Source organism: Talpa occidentalis, unplaced genomic scaffold, assembly GCF_014898055.3.
Source record: "Talpa occidentalis isolate TD23 unplaced genomic scaffold, MPIMG_talOcc4v2.1, whole genome shotgun sequence".
NCBI classification, from domain to species: domain Eukaryota; kingdom Metazoa; phylum Chordata; class Mammalia; order Eulipotyphla; family Talpidae; genus Talpa; species Talpa occidentalis.
Genome location: NW_026555331.1, coordinates 123,354,929 through 123,382,442, shown reverse-complemented (window position 1 = coordinate 123,382,442; position 27,514 = coordinate 123,354,929). Strand labels below are relative to the sequence as shown.

The following is a 27,514-nucleotide window of genomic DNA, read 5'->3' as shown; positions in this document are numbered from 1 at the left end:
TCAAAGGCTTCCCTGAAATAAGGCTGGGGATTCACATCTTTTTCTTAAGGAAAGGAACACTAACAGTAATTTTGTTACTCTTCTACCCACCCACCCTCATTCAAACAATAACTGGATGAATTCAAGTCTAACACCATTTAAAAATTTTGTCCGCTACAACACATTCATCTGATCTGCCTCCCTGCGTAACATGTATTTCTTAAGCCTAAACGAAAATAATCATTTCTGTAAGACTAAAAATCTCTTTCAATATGTTGGAATTTTATCATGATACTATTTTTTTTTTTGTCCAATACATAGGCTAAGTGGTTTCATACCACATTCAACGCTAGTTAATTTCAATAAAAACAGAAGAGCTCTTCATAGTCGAGAAGCTCTAGAATGAATTTGGCTATTTTCTTATTACATGAAACAAAGAATGGTATTGAGTTTTCAACAGTAATATTTTAACATCTCCAAAGAAAGGAGCATGAAAGGGAATCAAGTTTGTACCAGTCCAAGTACCTACAGTAAGATGATAGAAGCATTCACCACCAGCATTTCACACTATTTCACTCCCATGCTTCTAATAACAAGAATTTCTCACTAGAAATATTGCATTAACACTGGACTCTCAGATTGCTAGGTATGAAAAAAATCACTTAACTTAAAAATATTGTGTTAGTTATTTTCGGCTAGTCAAGACTGAAATGGCCATTTATATTACTTTTAACTTCAGCTCTAAGGTCATAGATGACTTCGTATCTCGATAGCCAAGATGAGAAATTTTTTTGCCTGTACCTGACAGAATTAAATGGTAAATTAGCAATCAGTTCACCCTTTGTCAAAAAGAAATGTTCTAAATTTACACTACAAACTATTTAATAAATGATATCTGCATACTACACATTTCATGTTTATATTATGCACCATTTTAGAGGGGAGGAAATACTTCACAGGGGTTTATTCAAAGGATATATAATAATATCCTAAGAATGATTTTATACATATGAATTCTGTATAAACTGTAAGTGGTCATCTTAGCTGGACTGTAACAAGCCCCTATAATGCAAAAACTGACTCTAAAGGCACCTTATATAGCATTGAAATTCACAATTTTGTCATTACTTTTCTCCAATACAAAATCATCTGGTAGTTTTCACTGTAGACTCCATGCTAAAATATTCCAAGTTTTAGACTGTTTAACCAATAAAAGGAATAGGATATAACTGTTTTTATACTTCAAGTTAGAGAAAAAACCCTTATCACACAGTAATGAAACCTGAGCAATGCAAGCTTGTGATTACAAGAATGTCCTTCATTAATACAGTATTTAAATCCTCCACGGCATTTAAATTAATAGTTTAAACCCAACAAACAAGAACCCACTTAAATACAGGAACAAACTCTACTATGAAATGAGGAATTACATAAAGCCTATTCAGCTCTCAATGTTTAGTTTAAGACAATGAGCAGAGTAGAACAAATGTCATCTAAATAACACCATTTAAACAGCTCTATAAAATAATGTTATTCAAGATTATTGAGTGTGGTGCATCATGTGATTCCAACCATTCGGTAAAAAAGCATTAATGAGTAATAGCATCCCTCAACAGCATGGAGCATGTAGAGTTGATTACTTTGGCCATATCTTTCTAAATAATTAGTAATGCCTTTTAAGATTACAAACATAAATATGTCCTAGTACTGGAATTCCAATGTATTTTGGTGCTCCTGAGGTTGCCTAAAAATGAAAAGGCATCCAAGTGAAGTGCATTATATTCTAATATACCTCAAAATTTCAGTGCCTAAAATGTGAAATAATTCTTTACCATTTAACAGTCTGCCTTACAGTAAAATCTAGTAGATTTTTACTTTTAGGGATTTTATTGTAACTTTGGGAAATTAGTGGTAAAACATATGGTTTTAAAAAACAGTATGTGGCTGCACTTAAATTCACATAAAAATAGCATTTTTACAACCATATTGAAATTTAATCCTTTTACACAGGTTAACAAAATGTATCACAAGAAAAACTAAACATTGGGTTTAACAAAAGCAGTACTTTGGAAAGTGAAACAATGAAATATTTTTTTCAAATTTTTTTTACAAATGGTCACCTCTGGGTCAATTTACCACACTGGGGGAATAAAGTTGTTAAAATATAGCTGTGCTCAACTGAGCCACTTATCTGCACTACAGTATAGTACGTGAAATCAATTCTAAGGTCAAGATTTAAAACCATTTTAAGAGACAAGACCCTAAGTGTTTTATAGTCACCTCAGTAAGAGGTGCATTTCCTTCCCAAAGCAGTCAAAGCTTAATTAAAAGATTGACTATACATAAGTTTTTTTCCTCATCGTCTCTTCAGTTCAAAATACTATTATCATTGGTAATACGGTCTATATCTTGTCTGATCTGGATGATGTGGTCCAGGAAGTGGGGTCTGAGAAGGCGGACCCTGCATTCGTGGAGGAGGAGGCGGCCCTCTTGGTGCAGGCCATATACCAGGACTCATTCCCCCTGGTTGTGTAAATGGAGGGCTCAGAGTTCCTTGATCTTCAGTGAACTGGGGTAAAGAGCTAGGATTATAATGGTGAGGAGGGGGTGCAGTTACAGGTGGACCACCATGTTGAGGTGGGGGAGGTCCTGGAGGAGGATGATTCATATAAGGTGGCATCTGGGCAATAATATGTCCAGGGGGAGGGGTTATTGGTGGTGGAGCAGAGGTCATTGGTGGAGGTGGAGCTTGGCTATAAACCAAGTGAGGAGTACCTGCGGCCTGGGGAGGATGTGGCATTGGATGGCTTATTGGTGGTGGAGGAGGTGGGGGTGGTGCATAATGTTGCTGTGGAGGCATAATATGATGAGGGTGCGATACCACTGGTTGACCCTGATATTCAGGATGATGGTGAGCAGGTGCTGGGGCAGGAGGTGGTGGTTCTCTAGCACCTGAATTTGAGTCATCCTGAATAGGGACAGTTATCAAATTGCTGTGTTTTCTTGTTGAAATACGAAAGGTTTCCTGACTGACCGAACGAGGTGGAGGTGGAGCCATGGACAATTCTGCTGGAGGAGCACGGATATCCTCATGAGGCTGATTATAGTGCTCATGTGGCACATGTTGCAAAGGAGGTGGTGGCATCATGATGTGCTGCTTTGGCGGAATATGGCTCATATGGTGCTTGTCTGGCGGCATTATAAAACGATCAGGGATTTCACTTGGTGGTGGGGCAATAGGAGGATGAACATTTTCAAGTGAAGCACGGGTAACAGGTTTTCCAGCTCTCATGTGGCGGTGGTTGATATGAGCCTGTAAGTCTCTCTGAGACAAATACGTTCTCTTGCACCCTTGAACAATGCTACACATGAAGAGAGAACCTCGTGTACACTGCTCAATGCGCTGCACAGGATCACTACAGCTAAATTAAAAGGGAAAAAATTTGATTTACTGAAAATAGCCTATAAAAATAATGCACTTAATTTCATAGATATGCTTACTTTTAACCATTGTTTGCTATGGAAAACACCGAATACTCACAACTAAAAGTTACAGTTATTGTACATGAACCTTACCGCTCCCCCTTTGTTGTCTATTCACTATTAAGCACCACCATTTCTATCAATCTCAAAAATTCTGAATAAAAGAAAAAAAATTAGTTTATCAAATAAAATGTTTTCAGAAAAGAAGTTATTCTTCCCAAGATCTGACTTTCTCAAACAATTCTATGCTTTGCATCCATTTGCAAGAAGTTCCAGAAAGAGCAAGCCATAGATCTGTCACAATCATGCAATTCAAATTTGTACAGTATTTATTGAGCAGTTAGTATCTGCTGAGCACTAATACGAAGAAGACAGTAAGTGGAAGATGCTGTGCAGACTACAAAAATGAGAACGGTCAGCATAATCATCAGATTTCGTAACATAAAACAACATAAATAGCTTAACTGTCAAGCATCAAAAAAGGAAATCTTTCTGAACTGTCTGGCAAATTTACTACTAAGAAGATTATACACTCCTACCTTAACTCAACATTTTAATGACTGAGGGTCAAAATTTTAACTATTTCTCATTATGTTTAATCCACTGTGCACTTAGAGTCTTTTGGAAATAGCAGAAAGAAGAATGAATAGGAATGAGAAGAGGGATCTGGTATTGGCTCTAGAAGTTTGGAGAAGTAATTTAATCTTCTGTGTGATTCTTCATGTGTATTTTTGTATATACATTTCCCTACTTACAAGTTGACAGTATTAAATCACTAATTAAGCACTGGGATTCGTCAACAATGGGCTATTATCACTGAATATGTGCCAGTAACTTGACACCACAGTAAATGGTTCTGTAGTCTTGATTTTGAGTTGTGTCGATTTTTCCATCCTTGCTCTAAGGGTGGATATCTTTGCTGATACTAGTACGTTTCTCTCAGTGACCTTTGACACTTATTTTCTTCTAAGTGACTGTTAGCTTAGAAATAGCTCCACAATAACAAGGTATGAGACACTTAAAAGCAGTCAGTAATACATAATATTTACATTAACTTGAGTGGCCCTCCTTCACTTCCTGATGTGACCTGTTAATCTAGAACTTATGCTCTAAAATAGCTGAGGGCGAACAGATCAGGTGCATACTGAAAAACTAAGTTCCCTTTTAAATACTAATATTAGAACACTTACATAAAAGAGGAAACCTTTTAGTGTTCTCTACATAGTGTTTTATAACATCAAAAATCCTTTTTCTTAAGGAATCAATCAGATTCCTAAAGTGTACGCTGCAATGGAAAATTAAGCATTTTTTTTAGGAAAGATTCTTTAAACTCACAGAACAGATTTCATAACCTGTTACTTTAAAGGCCTAATTTAAAATATGCCATGATAATTAGTTGTTACTAGCATGTGAATAAATCATCCTTTTCTCAGTGTTGCCAATTCCTACAAGGGAATCATCCCTTACTACTGTCCATACCTTTGTCATCAACAAAAACTACAAATCTTGGGACTTCCTTAAACAATGGTTATAAGTAATCTAGGAATCCTACAGTTATTCCAATGAACTTTCTCTCAAAGCTTTTCTCAAGCCTTCTATCAGGGATTTTATGATTCAATACCAATCAAGACTTCCACTTCATAACTTGTTTGAATCTATGCCATGATGGTATTTTAAGATATACTCAAGAGTAATAATCAGACTTCAAAGTAATAGTCTTATACAAATACACAAACTTATACAGTACTTACGATATGCTAGGTTACACACACACACACACACACACACACACACACACACACTCTTCTTGTCCTTTACCCTCACAGCTATTCTGCTGAATTCCATTTTTCTTCAAACACAAATGTTAAAACTATCATTTTTTAAAAGGAGAATATGGCAAAAATACTATAAAATTGGGTTGTATTGCATTTTAAAAAATGATTGGCTACTCCACAATAGACATATATGCATAAAAAATATATAATATACATTATATAATATACTACCAAAATACAGTTAGGTTGCATTTTAAAAAAGATTAGAACTCAATTCTCAAAAATCGTGTTATTTCACTTATACGGCAAAATATACATACATATACTCATTCTAACAATAACCGAGGTAGGCACTATTATTAGCTGCATTTTATAGAGGAACAAACAGCGTATATCACACAGCTAATAAATGGAAAAACATGGTTTGGACCCAAGATAACTGATTCCAGCGTTTTCGCTTTCAATCACTATACTGTACTCTCTCTCTCCAGTGTCCCATTAAAAAAAGGAAATAACCATTTTCTATGATAGCACATATATTTTATGTGCTATTAATGTGAATTAATAACTACTTAACCACAACCTAAGGAGATGGCTATGGTCAACTCTGGGGTCACAAAGAAAAGATTAGCTAGTTCTACACATATGATTATCATGTAGTAAGTTTATATCACATTTTGACCTTTAACAAATTATAAATTATTACATCATAAACTTTATTATTTAAAAATATGATGATCTTACCCTGGACACATCTTATCTCCTTTTTTTTCATGTAAAATAGCACAATCATAGCAAAATACATGCTTGCATGGAATCTGAAGAGAGACATAATATAGTTAAGCATACCAGAACAATTTAAAAATATTTCCATAAAAAAATAACAGAAAGTGAAGTGACCTAGACACAGACGGCACTTGAGAACAGTTGTTAAAACTCACACTTGCTACGTACTACTTATATAAAAGTAATAAATCTTGTTCAGCTGCAAAGTCCTTTGAGAATGTGATAAAAGTGGGCCCTTTCTCTAATAAATGTATATATACACACAACTGCTTACAGTCTCTGGAGGTATAAGCCTTATTAATTTCATTCATGCTGATGAAAAGATACTGAAGATTACTCTGTTTCATCTTATCCTGTTCCTCTTGAAACTATTCCAAAGCACTAAAATAACAAATATTTCCAACATTTCAGTAGCATTTTTCCCTGGTAGTTTTAATGAACGTCTAAAAATCTAAAAATAAATTAGAAGGGCACAGAAAAATGATGTTAAATCATTTTAAAACTCATAGCCCATTAGTTATTTTTTTATATTATCTAGCAACACAACAGGGCACAATCCCTGCACTCTAGCACCAGAGATATATTACTGAATTCAATTGTTTTTCAAACACAAATGTAAAACTATCATTTTCTAAAAGGAAGACTACGCCAAAAACACTGTAAAATTATAGGTGGGTTGCAACTTTTTAAAAATGATCAGAACTCAAATTTTCAGAAATTATAAATATTAAATAATATTTAATAATAATATTCAGTTGTTTACTAAAAATTGTAACTGACAGAAATGAATAACTGATCTTATGTTAAATTTTAAAAACTGTCCTTAATAAATTAGAATAAATGTAAACTAACAGATGTCAAATAGGCCAAAGGAATTATTTCATTTTCAGAAGTTAGGTTTCTTAGCAAATATCAATAATTTACAAGTAGTTCAAGAATTTGTGAAGAAAATTCCATTAGATTCTTAATATTATCCCAAAATTCTTATACTCATTTAAAATGTCACCAGTTTAGTCAATTAATAAACCTATCTATTTAAATCCTACTTCACTGTATTTACATTTAGAAACACGGAATTTAATTTAGTTACTTACCATTCGTCCATAGATTTTAATAGGCAATCCACATTTGTCACAGAAATGAACTGGCGTATCATCTTTTTCACCTAAGATGTTTATCTGTTGAAATATAATTATTTTTTTCTTTGTAAGTATTTCTAAAATTTATATCAACAGATTATACAATGAAAAGGCTAGTTTTGTATAAAAGCTTTGAAAAGGTTTCTTAGCATAATTCCTTCATGTTCCACACCATTGCTATGCCATCACTGGTAGTTTGCTTTTTTTAACAAATAGTGTCAATGGTTACTATTTTATTGAGCTTTACTGAAAATCATTTCAACTGATTTTTGGAAACAGGGCATTAATAAACAAATGATATGTGTGTGCTAAAAGGCACAGCTACAATAAAAGTTCTTACCACTCTATATATTCTGCATGGTTCTGATACATTTTTTCAATTTTTTGTTATACCTGAAAGTCCCAAAAAAGATGTCCAGGAAATCTTCGCTGATTTCCAAACAGTTCTCCACCTTTACAGTCATATCGTTCTTCTTCATTATAATCAAATCCTTCTGAGAAAAGAAAGTGTTAACTATTAACTTTTCAAAGCTCAAATTTAATTTTGGAATTACATGTACACAGCAAAACAGACCTATTCACTGAAAGTCCTTCTGACGCCTTTCAAATTTCTTCCAAACATGACTAGTTTAAAACATCAATTATAAGTGATCTTGACAATCTACTGGTTCAACTTTCTCACTTCATAGTTGAGAACAGTGCAACATGGAGATCCATACTAATTCAACATAGAGAACAACAGAAGCAGGGCCAGAAACAGACCTGATTTCTTTACTCCTATTCAACTGCTTTTATTAATTCAACAGATTCTATTATAAAAATATATTAATAATAATGCTTATTCAGATTTTTTAGATATTCTCCATCACTTATTCTAAAAGTAGCACGATTCAAGAGGTTCATTTTTTATTAGCAAAAGAATATAATGAAATCAATTGTCCAGTATTTTCTTCACATGACTTTTTCAACCTTAAGCTAATACTAATTTTAAAAACACTAATATATATTCATACTGCATCCTTTCAATTAAAACCTTTCAGTGGTTAATCAAACAGCAGTTACTATGTCATATCTATTACAAGTATCCTCCCCTACGCTGCATATATCAATATGAACAACACAAGACAATATGAAGATCAAATGAGATCAAATTTTCTAACCTAGTTAAAAAGTTGATGGGAATCCTCTCATACAAAAAAAAAAAAAAAAAAAAAAAAAAAAAAAACCAGAAAACCAGCGAACAGTCTTGATGGGATTCTAGTAGAATCCAATTACCTAGAGTAAAGCTGAGAAGACAAATCTATCCTTCCAAGGTGCCAGGCTTCTCACAACTCTTTTGGCCCTAGAACTGGTAAACAGAGTAGCCAAAGCACACAAGTTTTAACTTTACCCATATGGCTAAAGTACATCACCTGTGTAAGGACAGATGGGAATACACACACACACACACACACACACACACACACACACACACACACACACACCCCACCCCCCCACCACCACCCCCAGAGATGCAAGAATTTTTTGAAGCTGACATAAATACTTCAATGTACTGCTGTCTAATTATGTCCTATACAAATGCAGAGTTCAGTAAGTGTTCTTGTAAGTTACATCTGAGTGATGCTTGGTTCTTAAATAGACCATTTAAACTTTATAAAAGAGCTAGTGTCATCTAAATCTCAAAATAAGGAAAATAAATTTTTCTTATTTATCTAAAATGCAGAAAATCATTTAGCAAAACAACAGCCAAGGATTAAGAGCACATGATCATCTTTCATAGTAGTTCAATCTGCACAGCCATCATTCAACTATACACATACAGACACACACATACTTGTATAGATAGCATACTGGCACCCACAACTTTTAATTAATGTCTAGGGGAAAAAAAAAAAAAAAACAGTCACCATTTTTACCCCAAATTAGGTGAATCTAAAGTATAACAAAAGTGCCTTCAGCCTCAGTTTGCTCTATTTAAGAGACCAGAACTCCCTCTAAAAAATAGTATGGACTGGGGAGTCAGGGTTTGGGGTGGGGGTACCTGAGAAGGGAGATTTTATTTACCTTTTTACACTGTTTGCCTTATTACACAATTTTGTATATTAAAAAAAACAAAACAGTCAAAGGTGGGGACTGGAGGTTATAGCTACTGCAGCAGTAGCTCTAAACTGTTATACTACGATTAGTAACATTTGACTTCAAATGTAATTGTTTAAAATGGGGAGAGAAACTACAATATAAAGAGCCATAACATATGGTATAATTAAAACAATCTGATTCTATAAGAAGAAACACAAACATAGCAAGAGCAGAATAGAAAATCTAGAAATTGACACAAATACTTGCAAACCTTAATATATAGTAAGAGTAGGATTCTTACTCAGCGAGAAAAGACAGTTATTCAAAGACTGAGAAAAACAGCTAGCTGTTTTGGAGAAAAAAATAAAGTCAGACTCCACATTTTTTTTTTAAATAACCAAGTACATATCCATAAATGTTCCAAAGCAGGCACAAGCATACTTTTTTCTGAAAGAGGCCAAATAAGCAAATATTTTAGGGTGTGTAGGCCATGTGCTCTCTGTCTCTCAGCTACCCAACTGTGACATTTACAGTGTGGAAGCAGTCACAAACAATATTGAAAGGAATGGGCATAACTGTGTTCCAACGAAACTTTCTTTACAAAACTAGGTCTGGAATTAGCCTACAGGTCATCATTTGGGAACCCTGTATTAAAGGGTAAGATAGAAGTACTGTTTTATATTCAGGTAATATGGTAAAAGTCTTTCTAAGAATGTCATAAAACCCAGAAGTCATAACAGAAAAGATTAGATTATGTGACTGCATAGAATTCAGTTTCTCTACAAAAAAATTTTATATAGCAAGTTCAAAAGATAAAATGGAAATATGCACGATATATGATAAAAGGGTCAATTTTATTAATTTACAAGGAACTTCTAAAAATCATGAAAAAGACAACTAAATAAAAAATGGGGAAATGATATAAACAGGCTGATTCTAGGCAAAAGAAATGGCCAATATTATGAAAAGATATACAACCCACTCACAACTAAAGAAATTTACATCAGAACAGTAATTTTGAAAAGTATCAATATTGATATGTGGAGGTACAAACTGATGTACTTTTTTTAAAGAGCCATTTTAGAATATCTGTCAAATTCTAAGATGCACAATATCCATCAAGTGCTAACATGTTCAAATTGATGCAAAATATAAAATCTCCAGTACACATACTAAGGCTATATGTACAAGGATATGTACTGCAACATTGTTTTTAATCCACAAAAATTGTTACAGTATATCCATAAGTGAAACACCCAAGTCTATTTTTTTAATTAGGTACATTTTACATACTGAGAAGGCAAAAATCTCAACTGCAAATTACATGAAAAAGGGAAGTTATACATTAAAAAGTAACTATAATAATGATGTAGTAGAAATTATCCTCAGGAAGAAGGAATACTAAACAAGAAAACCTCTAACAGGCGAGAAAAGTACAACTTGCCAAAAGGTGATGTCCAAACAAAACAGGAGAGTATGAAAGATTTTTTTTTTTTTAAAAGGTAGCTACAAGTAAATAAGATCACATGGACTATTTGGTGGAGTCAGGTATCACAGAAAGACTTTTGGACCCCTTTGTTTAAACAAATTACCTTCATCACCAGGTGGAGCCTTTGCAGGCATCCTGTTTATAGTCCTTGCAGTTCGAGGTGCAGCTTTGGCTTTGTTCCCTTGTTTGGAGATGAGCTTTATAGGAATTCGTCTTCGAACATCAAGACCACCCAATGATCCAGAACTATTAGTGCCTTGTAACTCATTGTCTATATTAGAATAAAAAATTAATTTTAGTTTTTATTTGAAGATTAGTCTGCCATAGTATTAAAGCAACAGAATCTGGGTTCTCACTTTAAATATTATTTGATATAAGTGTAAGTGCTAATTTTCTTGATTTTAGATAAACCCTTAAAGCAATCAATACTTTTGAAATATATTAACATTTTGAAAAGTTGATAAAAGTTACAGAACCTATCCCTAAAAAAAGGGACAATAAAATTTTTCATATAATTTCAAAGGGGTTTAAAGAACTATACAACCCTTCATAAATCCAAGATAAGAACCTGTCTTGAATTAATTATATATTTTGGGGAAAAAAAGAAATCTAACCCTATTTTGATCAGCATGCAAAATAAGCACTCAATAAACTTTGTAAACTGAATCTACAGCAGTACAAAAAAAAAAAACACACACACACACACACAAAACACGAGAAACAAAGCTAACATGGACAATGACAAATTAAATAATGCATTTGAAAATGAAGTCAGTTTAATGAAGGTGAGTCTCCCTTGCACTGTAATAGAAAACTTTAAGGTTTCCCTACTTCAAATAGTTCTAAAAAACCTATACTTTTCTAAGTCCTGCTTGTTATTAGCAATGAAATAAATTAATTCAAGTCCAGTGAGTAATGGGAGGGCTATTTAACAGAAATTATTCCATTTAAAGTTCAAAAGTCACCTTTCTTTCAAGTACGTGAAAAAGTTACAATACAGAAAATACTCATTTTTACTATTAAAGACAGAAAGAAAAGGAAATGTCCTAACAAAGGAAATGCAGATTTCTTGAAAAACAGTAATGTTTTAAACATGACAACTTAAAGAACAAGCCTGGAGAACTGCCTCTGCAGAAACACAGTTCAGTTGAAATAGCAAAACTGTCTAATTCACTAAGTCAAATTTTGAAGCAGTAACTTCCAAGGTTTCTAGGATCACAGACAAGTTCAATTCACAGTGATTTGCACTCTTTGTAAATAACAATATATAGAACAAAATTCAAAATAAGTTCTTAACTAAATTTCTTTCAGTTTACTTTCTATTTTCACTTTTATAAAAGCTAATCCTCAAAAAAAGTTTCATGGAAAAGGAATTACAAAAGCTAAAATCATGAGTTAAAATAAATCCAATATGACCAACTTTCAATACTTGGCTAGATGCAGTAACACGTTAAATAATGTAATTCATCTGCTTTCACTTTAGTTACTTATCTATGCAAAAATACTTAACGGACAAAAGACACAGATGACAGAATAACTTTCTTTTTTTCCTCAAATGATATTTCTGATTTATCAATGAACTAAAAAAGGCAGGGCAGTTCAATGCTGTCTTTTCAGGCATTAAAAGAAGTGTAACTGTTTTACCTTGGTGAATGATCATACCAGCACTTCATTATAACAAGTGCTTTTCACAATACCCTGAAGCCTTGAAGTCACTTCTGTTCCCTACAGTGCCTACTGCCACTTTCAAGAATCAGTGGTCTGCCTCATGGATTTTAAGATCATAAAGTATAGCATTTAGTAGTGACATCGTTCTGGCTTTGTCTTGAGGTTTTTTGTTTTTTGTTTTTTTTTTTAATTAAAAATCAATACATATAGCACAATTTCCTTCCAAATATGCAATATCAGGACATACAGCACCATTTCCTTTTGAAAATGCCAAGCAAAAACAAAGTCCAAACAACCTAAGTCCTTGGATTTTACAAAGAAAATAAGAACTAAGGATAACAGGTTATTTAAGGTGAATCCACTTTATAAAGGAATAACACTTCCATGTTACATAGTCTAAAAGACTTATTTAGAATCTTGAAGTAACCAAGAGTTGTTTGACAAAATTTAAGTTGCCGTTAATAATTAGAATGACCAAAGAAAGAATCAAGTATTAACTGGGAATTTCCTGGAGTGACTTTTCTGGCAAAATTTTATTAGACCACAACAGGACAGTCTTCATTTTGTTTGACTTTTTCAACCTGATCATAAAAATTAGTAATTTCTACTTAACATAAGATCAAGAGTTCCACTGATTTCCCCAAGGGCCACTCTTAATCCCTTGCTTTTAAAATCATTCTTTTGAAATGCCTGTTCTGTCATAAGACCTGTCTTCCATTTACTGACTGCCTGGCCTTTTCTAACTTGCCAATATTTTATTTGTGACTTTAAATAGTTTTCACATTTATGAATTTCAGGGAAATCTGTATCTTCCATCAGGGCTGTAATCATAATCAATTACAGCATCTGGTATCTTTTCATGATAGGAATTCAAGGATATTAACTTACAATGAAGCTTAAATAGAAAAGAGGCTATCTCTCAGCAGAAGGGATAACTGACTAGCATCTTTTTAAGTGGTCAGCTCATTCACGTACATTTTCATGTGAAGATGAGTTTTAATTTCTTAGGTAACTTTGAGAGTGAAGTTAAAACGCACACCCACTTACATTAGAGTATGATAACATAACATCCTCTACACTATGAAAAAGGCTTGACTCCCAAGCCCAATAATAGGCTTCTATGAGAAACACTCTGCTAACACAGAAGATCTGCTATTCTAACATGAAGATCTCTATTTCAATTCTATAAAACTTCCAAACACTAGTCTGGATCTAGGTCCTCTTTTATATTCACTTTCTATAAATGATTTCATTTCTCCTCATGCTTTGAAGTGATGTGGTACTAAGTCCCAGATACTCTCTTTCAGTGCAGATCTTTCCATTGTTCTGCACCTGATTTTTAATCTCCCCTTGTACATCTCTCAATATACATTTCATACTGCAGCATACAAAACCTTGTACCCAAATTCCTGTCTCACCTCCATCTCTTAAAAAAAAAGTCCTTTTTCTCCCAAGTTTCCCCCAGCTCAGATTACTAGCTCTACTGTCCATACTAGAAACCTAGGTTTCTCTCCTTTCTCTTATATACCTCCAAACCAATCCATCAGTACCTGTATGAGTTCTATACAAAAAATACTACCTTCCCACTCTTTTTCACTAAGCCACACCTCCCTTTTGGTTCCACAACCACCTCCTAAATTGTCTGTTTTCTATTACTCTAGCCTCTTCCCCTTACACCATTCTCCAGACAACTTACTGTATTTTTAGAAAAGATTATCTTTCTCTACTGTTCAGTACTAGACTTAAAATTCAAATCTTTACCATGGCCTTGAAAGTCTTGGAGGACCTGTTTCCTGCCTTCCTTCCCAATCTCCTCTTTGGGCTCTTCGCAGCTAACTAAGCTGCAGCCAACTAACCTTATCTGTTTTCTTACCTTGGTCTTTGTACTTGCTGGAAATGCTTTTCTCCTTATTTATTGCATGGCTAGATTCTCTTTCTCCATCAGATCTGAGCTTAAATGTTACCTTTCCACAAAAAGCTTCCCTGATCGTTCTAATGCTTCCCATGTGTCTTTACCACACCACTCATCATAATCTGTAAGCATTTAGGTCTTTCAGTTTTTGTTTATTGTTTTTCCCCAATAGGACGTAACTTCCACACGCATGGGAACTCAATCCGTCTTTTTTATACCATTCCATATTTTGCAAACAATTCCTGGCTTCCCTCTAACAGGCGTACAGATATCTGGAATATGCAATATATAACTATATAACTAAGGAATCTGATGGCTGAGGACATCTTAGTACTTAAGAGAGTAAAGAGACTTCCTCCACTTGTGATATGGTTGATACAATTGCGGTGCACTAACTCAAGGCGCAGTCATGCAATATTCAAAAACCACAAGGAAGCACAAATCAAATACACAACCAAGAGTGGAGGCATTTTTGCGTGGAGAGAAGAATGGGAATGTCTTGCTTTTAAGCTCTCCTTTGTAAATGCCCCCAAACGATGAATCAGGACCAGCGGCCAAAACGCGCGGCAAGACTTGGGCTTAGGTAGGAAAAAGGCTGCTCCGCGCTTAATTCCGAAAATCACATTCCACTCCATTCTCCCACCTCTAGTCCCTAAAGGACCAGAAAAGAAAGAACGACAAGAAGTGTCGCAGCACCCGCCCAAAGCAGACTGGGGCAGCAGGAAGTCTCCAACCCACTCTCGCCCAACCACAGCCGGCGGAATGAGGCTTCCCCGACTCCGAGACGGGAATCTACCCGCCAGTCCTCCTAACGTAGCGCACAGCAGAGGGATGAGCGGGGCAAAGAGTGGGCGCTCTCCCCTCCCCAGGCCGGCACCGCCGGTCGTCCCAGGTCCGAGCTCAGCAGAACCAGCAAAGAAGCGGCTGTTGCCGGCACCGAGGCTGCAGGTACCACACCGGAGGCTAGGCCGGGAAGCAGTAGGCCCTTGCCGGGCACCGGGAGAGGCCCGTGAGAGTCCTTTCTCACCGCCGCACCCCGCTGCTGTAGGGCGAGCGCAACCCCTCTATGCCCGCTGGGCGACCAGTCCCTGGCCGGCCAAGGGGGCATGGAACAGGGACCCCCACTGCCTCCGCCTCCTTACCAGTGTGATCCATGATTCTGCTCGCAGGGCACTGTGGGAGCGGAAGTCAACCGCCCCGGAGTCGCTCGGCGCGCGTGCGCGCTGCCTTCCGGCGCCCGGGAGGCGGAAGTGCGACAGGATTGCCCTGACTTTGGCCTCCAAGGACTCCCTTCTCTTGCGGCCACTGCCCTACTCCGATGAAGAAGTCAGGCATAGTTCGGGCGGGGGAAAAATAGAGCGAGTACGCGAGACGCTTCGGCGTCGAGTTTGCTAAGCTTCTTCTCATGTGCTTCAAGAAAAAGTTTTTTTTAACTGTGGACAGGACACCGACGGGAACGGGGTAGGGGAGCGGTGGTAGCCGGAGAATAAGCTTGCGGCAGGTAAGGCGGCCTCCCGCCCCCGCGGAGCGTTGCCTTCTGGGATTTGTAGTGCGCCGGGACTCTAGCCGCGGCCGGGCCCACTGCGCATGCTCGGCCGTTGGCTGGCCCCACCCCGACGGGCGGAGTAACGGTTTGGAATCCCCCCGAGTCCGCCAGTGTCTGTCTCCACCCGGTCTAGGGAAAGTGTAAACACGCGCGCTCCGGAAGGCGTCCTCCACTGGGAGGGTGCCCGGGGAATGGGTGAGCCGTGTGGAGCTCCCAGCAGGAGAGAAAGGCTCTGTGCTTTGTCTAAATTTTGCTTGGTCGTGACGAACCGCATAGACCCACGCAGAGCAGACTTGGTAGAGGGCCCCCCGCTTCCCCGCCCCCCAGCCCCCCTGTTCCCTCCGCGTAAGTTTCCAACAGTTTGCAACACATTTATAATGCTTGACACCACTCATTTTCTAAAGAAAACGCTTGTGGCGCTAGGACCCCCCCCCCACACACACACACACACATCACCTCTCCTAAGTACTGGACGAAGCGCTCGGTGGAGGGCGCTGTCTGGAATTGGGGGCCCCCGGCGATGCTGTGCGGAGTGGAGCTGAAGGAGAGGGGGTGCCCCTTGGAGCCAGGTGGAGGGAGCGTTAGGGCTGGCCGGAGGGGAGAGGTTAAAAGGGAAAGGCCCGGAATGATGAAGGGAGAGTTACCACAACAGGCTGTATCTAGTTCCAGCTCTTGGTCCCAGGGGTTTGTGGGCGCTGCTGCCTTCATCTTCCTCGGCCAAACAAAACAGAAAGTGCCAAAGGGTGATGGTGATTCCTGAGGCCCCTCAGTGCAGTGTCCACCTCGCGGGCTTGGCTCATTTGTGTCCACTCCCGTCTCCAAGCTTTACTCTTCTTGATGCTCTCGGATGAGTAGAAAGGAGCACAATTAGTGGAAAACACAAGCTTGGGAGTCAAGGGATTTGGGTTCTATTCTTGTCGTCCCTTGGTGACGACATCATTACCTTGAGTTATTCACGCTTTCGGTGCCAGAGTTCCTAGATCAACAGGAGATTATTTTATTGACCTCTTATGGAAAATGGCTTCACGGTGCTGAGTTCTAAATAAAGTGTGTGTGGCGATGTGGTATGTCTAGATAGCTACACACTAACAGCTTTAAATAATGCGATCATCAGTGCTGTCAGTGTTCGGTGTCACTTGGTTAATGTTTTACTGGGATCTTTTTTAAATGGTTCCCTATTATATCTGCAGCTTTATTAAACAGTTTCTTGAGTCCGTTCACAACTAGGGGCATTAACGAGTCAGAGTTACCACTGCTTATGTTAAAATGTAAAGCTCAGTATTCCTAACTGGTTTTCAAGATGCTTTCGATTGCTGGCATTGTTTGTTTTGGAGGTAGGAGGAAGCTTTCTTGACTCCCATACCTCCCTGGCTTTCTAAATACATTGCTAATATGGTCAGGAGGCATTTTTCACCAGTTTGGGTACAAAAGAAGGTAATTTTCTCATAGTAAGTTCTCTTTTCATTTCCCCCGCCCCCCTGATATTTAGCCTGTCAGCTACATTCAAATTGATGCAAACCAAGGATCAGAATAATAATATTGGTATCTGCTGAGAAACAGAGTAAAAAAGAGCCTTCAAACTGTATTTTGCAATCTATGTAAGTCAGAAGTTCTGTCACCATTTTACGGTGGCACATTCGATTATGAAGTTATATTGAAGGAACAATCTTAGATTGCCTCTTGATAAAATGCTAGATAAATGTTAGACTTCACATCTTTTGCTTTGAATTATGTTAGTATCTCTGCTTTATATTCATTTCCCCCACAATTGTAGCTGTGTTCCTTTACCAGTTCAGCCTAACAAATTACCTCTTTTGATAGGTGAAACTATATATAGACATATATTATTACTGCTCTTTGGTATTTTGTATTGATGACTTGTTTGCTGTAAGCAGTCACAATTTCTTTATTGAAAGTTCACATTCAGGGACCTCCCTAGTGGTGCAAGGGGTTAAGTCTCAGCACTATGAAGCTATCAGCAGCCACTGCAGCACAAGTTCGATCCCCGCCCAGGGAGCTAACCCACATGGTGGCTCAGACCTCTCCTGTCTTGCCCATTGCTCCCCTCAGCAGTGTATTTCAGTACATCCACCTGTTCTGCTCCCCACTTTATTGCTGGTGAATCCTCTCACCCACCCCCGCACCTCTGACCTATACCCCAGTTTTTTGATGCATAAATAAATTAAATAAATTAATAAATCTTTTTTTTTAAGTTCACATTTATTTTATAGCATGATACTGTTCTAAGCTTTATAAAATGAAAGGTCATGTAAAAATGGGCAATCTGAAACACTGAGATTTCCATATTTTCATCTTACTGGGAGACATCTGCTAGCCTCTGGATATAGGCTAATGTTATTCAAGATGTTTTTCATTTACACTGACTGTGTTATGAGAAAAACAGGATGGATACCATAGATCTTGTTTTAGAAGGTTCAGATAGTAATCTTCATCTCCTAATGCTCTTAACAACTGTGTCACAGGGCCTCCCTGGTGGCACAAGGGGTTAAGCACCGCACTGTGAAGCAGTTCGCAGCCTCTGCAGCACAAGTTCAATCCCTGGCTGGCCAGGGAGAAACCCACATGGCACGGAAGACCTCTCCTGTCTTGCCCGCTGCTCCCCTCAGCAGTGTATTTCAGTCAATCTGCCTGTTCTGTTCCCCACTCTGTCTCTAGTGGATCCTCTCACCCCCTGCATCTCTGGCCTGTACACCAGCTCTTGTATGCATAAATAAATAAATCTTAAAAAAAAAAAAAAAACAGCTGTATCACAGTGTACTGCCTAAGAGTGGGGAAGGCAAGATTAATATAAAAAATGGCCCCTACTTCAAGAGCCATACAGGCCAGCAGTTATAGAACTAGAGATACATATATTTAACTTCTAAGTGTTTAGAGAGAATGAAGTGCTAATTTACGTTCAGAGAAAATAATGAGCAATAGGACTGAGAGTGGTTCGAGTTTGTGGAGGGAGGGATTTAAGCCGAGACCTGATGAATGGATAGGATATGGGGACAAGGAGAGCAATGAACAGGACATCAAATAGGAAAGAGTGAGGGCATAGATGTGAGAATTGTTAATGCTTCTACACAGGACAGGGATCAGCTTGACTTGTTCTGTTGATTCATGTTTGGGAGTACTAAAAAATTAAATATAGAGAGCCTTAAAAAAGTAGGATTTCAGAATAATAGTTAAAGAGCAAAGCAACAAAACCTGGCATGTTCATCTTAACAACATTATCCAGGAAGATACATTAAAAAACAAGCAATCAAATTTGGAGGAAAAAAGTGAATCAATACTATAATTTAAGAGAAGAATAATTAACCAAAAGCCAGGGACTCCTGTGATGACCTAAATGCCAGCACGTATGAATGAACTATCACAGAACTGATCAGGGTAAATCATGTCCACTGCACATTTACAAGTTTGGTAAGTGAAAACAGGTAGGATAGGCAGAAAATGAAATGGTTAGCTATATGGTCTTTGGAGATAAAGATTGTGGTTGCAAGCCACAATTTTGCCATTTATAGCCATGAGACTCTTTTAGGCAGATTATCTAATCTCTATGGCTGACTTCATTTGTAAAATAGGAATAATAATAATAATTAGGGTGGTTGTGAGAATTAAATGTTATTGCCTATCTAAAGCACCGAGCATTTTCTAGCACACAGTAAGCCCTCACTAAGTGATAGTTATTGTTACCAGGGTAATAACTATTAGCTGGTTAGTTACTATGTTCAGTGCTTCTTGAGGTGATAGTGATGGTTAAATGAGATGATGGTATAGCACCTGGCACTTTATTATGATTGTTAAAAAGTTAGTTACATTGTTGTTATTGTTGTCTATAAAAATGAATTTGAGATAGGTTTTAAATGTAGGGTCCTTAGGACTGCTTTAGATCTGGCAGCATACTGCTGCACACACAAAGCAAATCTGAACACTATCAACTTCTGGACATTGGGGTATTTGCTTTCCCCTCAAGTGATCTGCCCTTAGTCTGGGTTAGCTGGTTTAACTCCAACCTCACACAGTACCAGCTTCCTCCTTCCCCCACCAGCACTTAAAAGTGAACCCCAACATAGTACCATAGCAAGCCCCATCAAGGATGGCAGCCAGTTTCCAAACCACCAAAAATTGCACAAGAGACAGGGAATAAGAAGAAATAAAGATTTTAAAGACTGAACAATGCCAATTGGAGGTGTTCCCCCATTCATATCTTTATAGAAATTACATCCTTTGAGGCCAGGCAATATATGTTTCTGTTTGGAAAGGAACACTTTGATTAGAGAGAGCCCACAATCGCTCTCTTCTAAGAAGGAACATTTTGCAATGAGTGTCAGTGGACTGGGTAGGCCTGCTCCTCCCTACAGCTTCTCTGACAGATAATTGCCTTGTTTTTTTTCTCTCCATTTCTCTTCAGCTCACTTCCAGAAAAATGCTTAAGGTATTCAACTGCTCTCCAGCTATGCCATGTCTGTAAGCAAGCAATCTGTGAGGCTTGTTTCCTAGACTTGAGAAAGCTTTGTCTAAGAGCTCCCTGCCCCTGATGCCAGCTCCCATTCTTGCCAATTGGAAGGGGCTTTCATGCTTGGTTTGTAAATAGACCTTGTTACTGTTTAAATAAATGTCTGTCACTATGATAAATATATTTTACTTCATAATCCAGTGCATAAGCACAGACACATACATATGTTAGGAAACTAGACTTACCTTATTATATGCGATGTTTCCTGCTATTTCTATTATGTCCCTCTAAAAAAAGGTGGGGGGGTGGATAGTGATGGTTATTACTCACTAAAATGTCAAAGTATATGAATGGCTTGGAATTTAAGTTTGAAAGCCACTGCTTAATATCTACCATGGTGTTTTGGAAAGTTTATACCATTCTAGAAAATGTTTGAGAGAAAGGACAAATCTTAGCACTGGGAGGACTTATTCCTTGTCTAGCTATGCAAAGGCGTGATGGGGAAGAAGATAGATTTCCCAGACCAAAGAATGCCAGGAAACAAGAACAAATCTAGTTGGAGTTTCTTTCCTGTAAATGGCAATAGCTACCTCCAGAACTGGGTCTCCAAAAGAACAAAAACAATTTCTTGACAGTAGATTTAACACCCACCTGTTCCTCAGTTGAGAAAAATATTAGACCAGAATAGGATATGCAATTCTTACTCCCACCTTAAACCTACCTACCCATCAAGACATCTGTTCATATGCCACTTTCTCCATCAAGCCTTTTCTGATTCACTTTCAACAGGTAATACAGTATAATAGAGAAAGAGTATGAGCTTTGGAGTTGGGCAGAACTGAATTCCAATCTCAGCTCTCCCTGTGTGATATTGGACAATTACTTAAGCTCGATTTTTGTATAAGTGAAATGGGATTAATGATAACTTCTCACAGCGTTATCCTAAGATCAAAGAAGATAATGTCTGGAAGCCTTTTTATTGCTTGCCAAATAGTAAATAGGTCTTTAATAAATGTTCATTTCCTTCATTCCTCTTGGTAATTACCGCCCCTTCACAAATTTCAGGTGCTGTGGTTTGTTGCTTTTTTGTTTTTGTTTTTTTTTTAAGACATCATTTTCTTATATTTTAGCAACATGCTTCTTCTAGCCATCATACAAGACAAGTCCCTTGGGGTTAGGGTCCATTTGTATAATACAAGTACTTAACTGAAGGTGCTTCCAGAATGTGTTGACTTAGTGAGGAATGTCATGAAAGCAAATGTTACCATGTCAAAGTAAAAAAAATTTTTAAATTTTTACACACGAATGTAGCAAACAACTGGATTAACAGAATAAAACATGACTATGAGGGGAGGACACGGATCACTAAATTACAGTTAATGAGCTTCCGCATGTCATGTTTTTTGGTTGAACATGTGGAGGTGCTGTGCCCTTTCCCCCCACCTCCACCTGTGCACCTCTTCCTTCTAGCTGTTCCTAAGTAATGGATTTGTAATAAATAGTGATCTAGTGAGTTTAAAAAGTGAATGACAGGGCCTCCCCTGGTGGTGCAGCGGTTGAGCGCTGGGCTGCGAAGCTGTTCGCAGCCTCTGCAGCACCTGTTCGATCCCCGGCCAATGGCGAGGGTCCCACGTGGCGCGCAGACCTCTCCTGCTGCACCCGCTGCTCCCCTCAGCAGTGTATCTTGTCAGTCTGCCTGTTCTGTTCCCTGCTCTGGCTCTGGTGAATTCTCTCACCCGCCCGTGTTTCTGACTATACCCAGTGCTTCTATAAATAAATAAATCTTTAAAAAAATAAAAAATAAAGTGAATGACAATTTCTTACACCACTATTAGAATTCATTCTGTTACATGACAAGAGCATTAAATGCTCAACAATGCTGACAATTAAATGTACCTGTGTGTGTTTGTTTATATATATACACACACACACACCAATAAAACCCAGCCACTTAAGAGAGAAAATTAAAAACTAAGAAAGTGAGTAACTGATCAAATAATTTATACAAGTATTTATGAAACAATTGTAAGGGCAGCAATGACATGGAGCAGGATCTTTATGACCTAAGCAGACAGGTGAAGGAGCAGAGAGTTCTGGAGACCAAGGTGGGTTTTGCAAGCTTTTATTGTGATTTACCAGGCACACAGCAGGCAGGGGTGCTGGGGCCTCCCAGCCCCCCAGCAAGTCTTTACTCTTTCTGGGCTCTCCGGCCTTCTCTTGCATACTCTCTCTTCTCTCGTGGTTCTGCTTCTCTTTCAGCTTCTGCTGGCATGTCCATGACGCCGCCTGTATGGGCAGGAATGGACACGGTGCAGGTTTTCTATGATCCAGCAGACCGGATAAAGGAGGAGTCAGAGTCCTGGAGCCCTCAGTGGCTTTTCAGGTTTTTATTGGGATTTACCCGGTACACAGCAGGCAGGGGGGCTGGGGGGCCGGGAGGCTGGCAGGCCTCCCAGCCCCCAGCAAGTCTTCACTCTTTCTGGGCTCTCCGGAGTTCTCCCTGCTCCTCTGCTTCTTTCTCGGGCTCTGCTGGCGTCCCCGTGATGCCGCCCTTATAAACTGTCTCTCAGCCCATGTGTACCCACTTCAGGTGCCCACCATCAGGCATGCATTCAGGACCACAGGGTTTCCTTATCTATCCTAATGGCGGGAGGGCCGAAAAGCCTGACACTTTTTCCTTACCCTACAGTCCTCCCCCTCAGGCTTTTCTGCCATACAATCTACACAAGTCACATACGTTTCTCTTGGCCATAGAACACTGCAGCCATGGCCCACAAAAACCAATAATATACGGCACAATAGAACAACAAAATACATAAAATACAACAGAACACAAATAAGTCCAGGCAGGGCACCAACCTAGTGGCAAAAGACAATTATTGGTACCAGCCGATGAGCCACCAAATCTGCTGCCAAAGGCACTGTTCATACAAGGAAGGGGAACCGCTCGCGGCATCTGCCCTAACACGCCAGGAGCCGTCGGGGTTCCTGGCCTTCTCTGGCTGTAGTCTCGGCTACAAGCCGCACACAGCATCGACCCCCAGGATGCACTAGCTCTGGGATTGGCGATTCTATTCTGTTGGGGGTAATCGCCACCCCTCAGGGTTTCTGTCTGCAGTCGCTCCAACACTCGGCCTTCATAACCACCAATGCACTCGCAGACCCCTGCACTCAGGCCAACCCACTGCACAAGCACATGGGTCGGGATCCTTGGATACAAACTCTACATTCAGCTTGGGCTCCACCCCCAAGCCACGTTCCCCACCCGTCCCCCAAGGACGGGTTCCCCAGCTCCTCACCCTCACTCGAGAACAAGCAGGGCATCACCCACAGGTGATTTTACGAGACTCACTATCCTTCCTCAGCTTACTTAGTGCTTAACAGCCACTCAGGGCTTCCCAGACTCAGCATCAGCACCAGCTTTTGCCTTCTCAGTTGGCTTTTCTCCTCTGCCTAGCTGCTGGGCACACACAGGCTGCATTGGGCCACTGAGGCCCACTGGCCACTCCCAGATTCCCATCTCCGGGAGTGTACAAACAATAGCATCCTCCCCCAGGGTTCCAAAAACTTAACTTGCCAAAGTTCCTCTGCCTTCTGGTGGGATTGTCAGTCCAAGTCCATCAGTCCAAGTCCATTGGCCTCTCCCTGCCATCAGCACTGGCGAGCTCCGAATCATGGTCCTTTCTTTCCCCAAGGATTCTGCTGCCTCAGGAGTCGTTGGCTGGTCCTCTCGGGCGTCTCCTTCACGCGAGGTCTCCTCCCGCAGCTCCTGGACCTTGTCCATCTCCTGTGCCGCTATGACGCCTCCAGCGTCGTCACAGGCAAACACAGTCTGTTACTCCTTAGTCCCTCCAGGTCTTCGGAGGGCTCCATACCCGGCTGCATGGATCATCCTGCCAACTTACGCCAATTGTATGGGCAGGAAGGGACACAGTGCAGGTTTTCTATGATCCAGCAGACGGGGTAAAGGAGAAGTCAGAGTCCTGGAGTCCTCAGTGGCTTTTCAGGTTTTTATTGGGATTTACCCGGTACACAGCAGGCAGGGGTGCTGGGGGGCCGGGAGGCTGGCAGGCCTTCCAGCCCCCAGCAAGTCTTCACTCTCTCTGGCTCTCCGGAGTTCTCCCTGCTCCTCTGCTTTCTCGGGCTCTGCTGGCGTCCCCGTGACATCGCCCTTAAAACTGTCACTCAGCCCATGTGTACTCAGCCCATGCCATCAGGCATGCATTCAGGACCACAGGGTTCCCTCATCTATCCTAATGGTAGGAGGGCAGAAAGCCTGATACTTTTTCCTTACCCTACACCGCCCTTAAAAGCCCAGTCTTTGCCCAGGTGAATCCCATCTACCTATGCCCACAACCTATTCCAGGTGCCCGCCATCAGGCATGCATTCGGGACCACAGAGTTCTATCATCTATCCTAATGGCGGGAGGGCAGAAAAGCCTGCTACTTTTTACCTTACCCTACACAATCCATCTTGCCTGTGTGAACCTTACATTCTGCTGACACAGAGCTGATTTACGTATGTAACTGAGCACCTATGGAAATTTTTGCTAAAGAATAGAATATGAATCAGATAAACTTGGACAAATTAAATATAAAATACCTGGAATGTGAAGAGAAAGCATGTGAGTACTAATTGTTCATGAGTTGTCTATCTTTACTATCTAGCATTAAAAAGCTAAGAACAACAGCTTCAATTTCTGAGAGGTTTTCATACTTTCTCAACCTGGAAAGAAATTTTAGAAAGTCATATCCCTTACATTAAAGAAAAGTATTTTCTATCTTATGTTCTTTTGTTGTATCAAAATCAAGTAAAACTAATTAAAACCAGGACATCTTAACTAAAAATAGCATCTATCATCCAATAGTCAGGGTCTAGCAGGAAAGTCCTTCAAGTATTTCCAGTGAGGGAGCTGAATGCAGGGATTTGCTTATACAGGTAATGGAAGGGCTAAGAAGACAAATGTGGCAGTGAGGTAGCCCTTGAGTAGTAGGAATCAGAAGCCACATAGCCCTAGGCTGAAGGGACAGAGAGAAAGCGGTATTGTCAGGATAATAGGGAGCCAGAAAAGCACAACTGCAGTAAAGAACATACCTCTGGCTTTTCCCGTTCTCGAACCCTCATGTTTCCCATCAGTTTCTTACTGATGGATCCAAACCAGATTCAGCTGACGCAGGAACCAGGCAAATGCAGTTTGCAGGCAGCAAACAGCAGATAGAACAGAGGCAGGGCGAGAAGGCACAAAAACCTTGCTAAATATAGAGTATCATGTTATTTTTTATAAAAGTATTGCTGTTTACCCATATAGATAGAGGTATAGAGAGAATTGGGGGTGCTGTTCCCTAGTGTAATAGACGTTTCTGGATAGATTGGTGCTGACCCACCATGAAGCTGAAAATCCAGGCATAATTTTTGACTACCCCAAAACTTAACTACGAATGGCCTCCTTTTGACCAGAAACCTTACCCAAAAACATAAATAATCTAGACATTCAATGAACACATATTTTGTAAGTTACAAGTACCATATACTATATTCTTATGATGAAGTAAGCTAGGGGAAAGAAAATTTTATTAAGAAAGTCAAAGGAAGTTTTTAGCACTATACTGTATTTGTGGATAACTAAGTTCACATTGTCTATTTACAAGAAAATCTGAATGTAAGTTGATACATGCAGTTCAAACCCTTGTTAAGCATCAACTGTACCATATATTATAAAATGTTTGGAAAAAAACAAGACTGTACAGAACCATTTGCAATAAAAGCAAATGTAAATATAGAAGTTAAAATAAACACAATTGGGCCTCCCTGGTGGCGCAGTGGTTGAGTGCTGGGCTGTGAAGCTGCCCGCAGCAGCCTCTGCAGCACCGATTCGATCCCCAGCAGCCAGCGAGGTTCCCACATGGCGCAACAGACCTCTCCTGCCGCGCCCGCTGCTCCCCTCAGCAGTGTATTTTGTCAGTCTGTCTGTTCTGCTCCTCGCTCTGGCTCTGGTGAATTCTCTCACCCTCCCGCGCTTCTGACTGTACCCAGTGCTTGTATAAATAAATAAATACATCTATAAAAATAAAAAATAAACACTATTATATATCTGGGCTGTTGTGTGTCCTCTCTAAATTCGTGTGTTGAAGCGAAGCCCTAACTGCTAGTGTGATGGTGTTTGGAGATGGGGCCTTTAGAAAGTTAGGATTAGGTAAAGTTGTGGGTGTGGGGCTCTCCAGATAAAATTAGGGCCCTTATCTGAGGAGACATCAAAGAATTTTTTCCCTCTTCCTGCACATGCACCGAGGAAAGTCCCTGTGCGCATACAGCAAGAGGTCAGACAGGAAGAGCACTCTCACAGAACTGACGATACTGACACTTTGATCTTGGACTTCCAGTTTCCAAAAATGGGAAGAAAAATTTCTATTGTGTAAACCACCAAGTTTATGGTATTTTGTTACAGCAGCCTGAACTAAGCCATCTGGGAATGACTTAATTTTCCTAAGTTACACAGAAAATCCTTTTCAGGCCAATGAAGATAGCTCTAAGCTCTACTAGACAGAAAAGATGGGTAGTTGAGTGTAATGAACTTCTTATTGAAGGCTAGAGAATGATATGCTTTTCCTTTGTCAGGATAAACATTCCAGATTCTCAGGATAGAGTCTGAGCTTTCTTACTTATTGTGGGGGAGAGGGACAGTGTCAGTCTTCACCTTACTTTAACTGCCCTATTATTGTGAAGGTTTGTGTATCTCCTGCAACAAACGATAGTGAAGAGGCTAAAGATGACCTGGTCCACCTTCATCCTTGCCTAGCGTACCAGAGGAATTCAGAGCGAATCATATCTGTAGTGTTCAGTACAGGATATTTTCTGTTTTATGGCCCCTTAGTCCCCCAGGGAACAACTGAACTGCCTCCTGGGAACCAGCTTAACAGCTGTCTGCCTCCCAGGTACTAAACCGCCCCGACAGCATCCACTCATTTCCAATGTACAAACGCACTGTGCTGAATTCTTTTATTAGTTGAATTGACTCAGTATGTGGGCATAGCAGTTAGGGGCTCGGGCTCTGGAATTTTCCCTCTGCTACTCATTTCCTGAATGGTTTTAGGTTTTAGTGTGCTGCTCAAACTTTACTCATTCAGTTTTCATTTTCTGAAAAATGATGATAGTTGTCCCCACTTCTAAGTGTTGCTTTAGAGATTAATTCCTCCAA

The 27,514-nt window shown here is 39.4% G+C and overlaps 1 protein-coding gene across 3 annotated transcripts; it reads right to left on the bottom strand.

Annotated features, from left to right (window-relative positions):
- Positions 1-1,951: 1,951 nt before the first annotated feature.
- On the bottom strand, positions 1,952-16,674 carry CBLL1 (Cbl proto-oncogene like 1). Of its 3 annotated transcripts, none has more exons than XM_037511595.2 (6): positions 16,501-16,674; positions 10,834-11,001; positions 7,556-7,656; positions 7,118-7,201; positions 5,982-6,055; positions 1,952-3,401 (listed from the first exon to the last, which is right to left on the bottom strand). In XM_037511595.2, exons 1-6 carry the CDS (start codon positions 16,562-16,564, stop codon positions 2,366-2,368), a joined length of 1,527 nt encoding a protein of 508 aa, XP_037367492.1. In that variant the 5' UTR covers positions 16,565-16,674; the 3' UTR covers positions 1,952-2,365. The 3 variants fall into 3 exon arrangements, with proteins under 3 accessions (XP_037367492.1, XP_037367490.1, XP_037367484.1); XM_037511593.2 differs by lacking the exon at positions 16,501-16,674 and adding an exon at positions 15,453-15,507; XM_037511587.2 differs by lacking the exon at positions 16,501-16,674 and adding an exon at positions 15,268-15,439.
- Between the last annotated feature and the right edge of the window lie 10,840 nt (positions 16,675-27,514).

Excerpts from the sequence above, each read along its gene's own strand:
- CBLL1 (XM_037511587.2), bottom strand. The coding sequence starts at position 15,418 with ATGCCCCCTTGGCCGGCCAGGGACTGGTCGCCCAGCGGGCATAGAGGG. Across the intron at positions 7,657-10,833 it reads GGCTCCACCTGGTGATGAAG|AAGGATTTGATTATAATGAA; the intron begins GTAATTTGTTTA and ends TTCTTTTCTCAG. Across the intron at positions 3,402-5,981 it reads GGAGATAAGATGTGTCCAGG|CTGTAGTGATCCTGTGCAGC; the intron begins GTAAGATCATCA and ends CTTTTAATTTAG.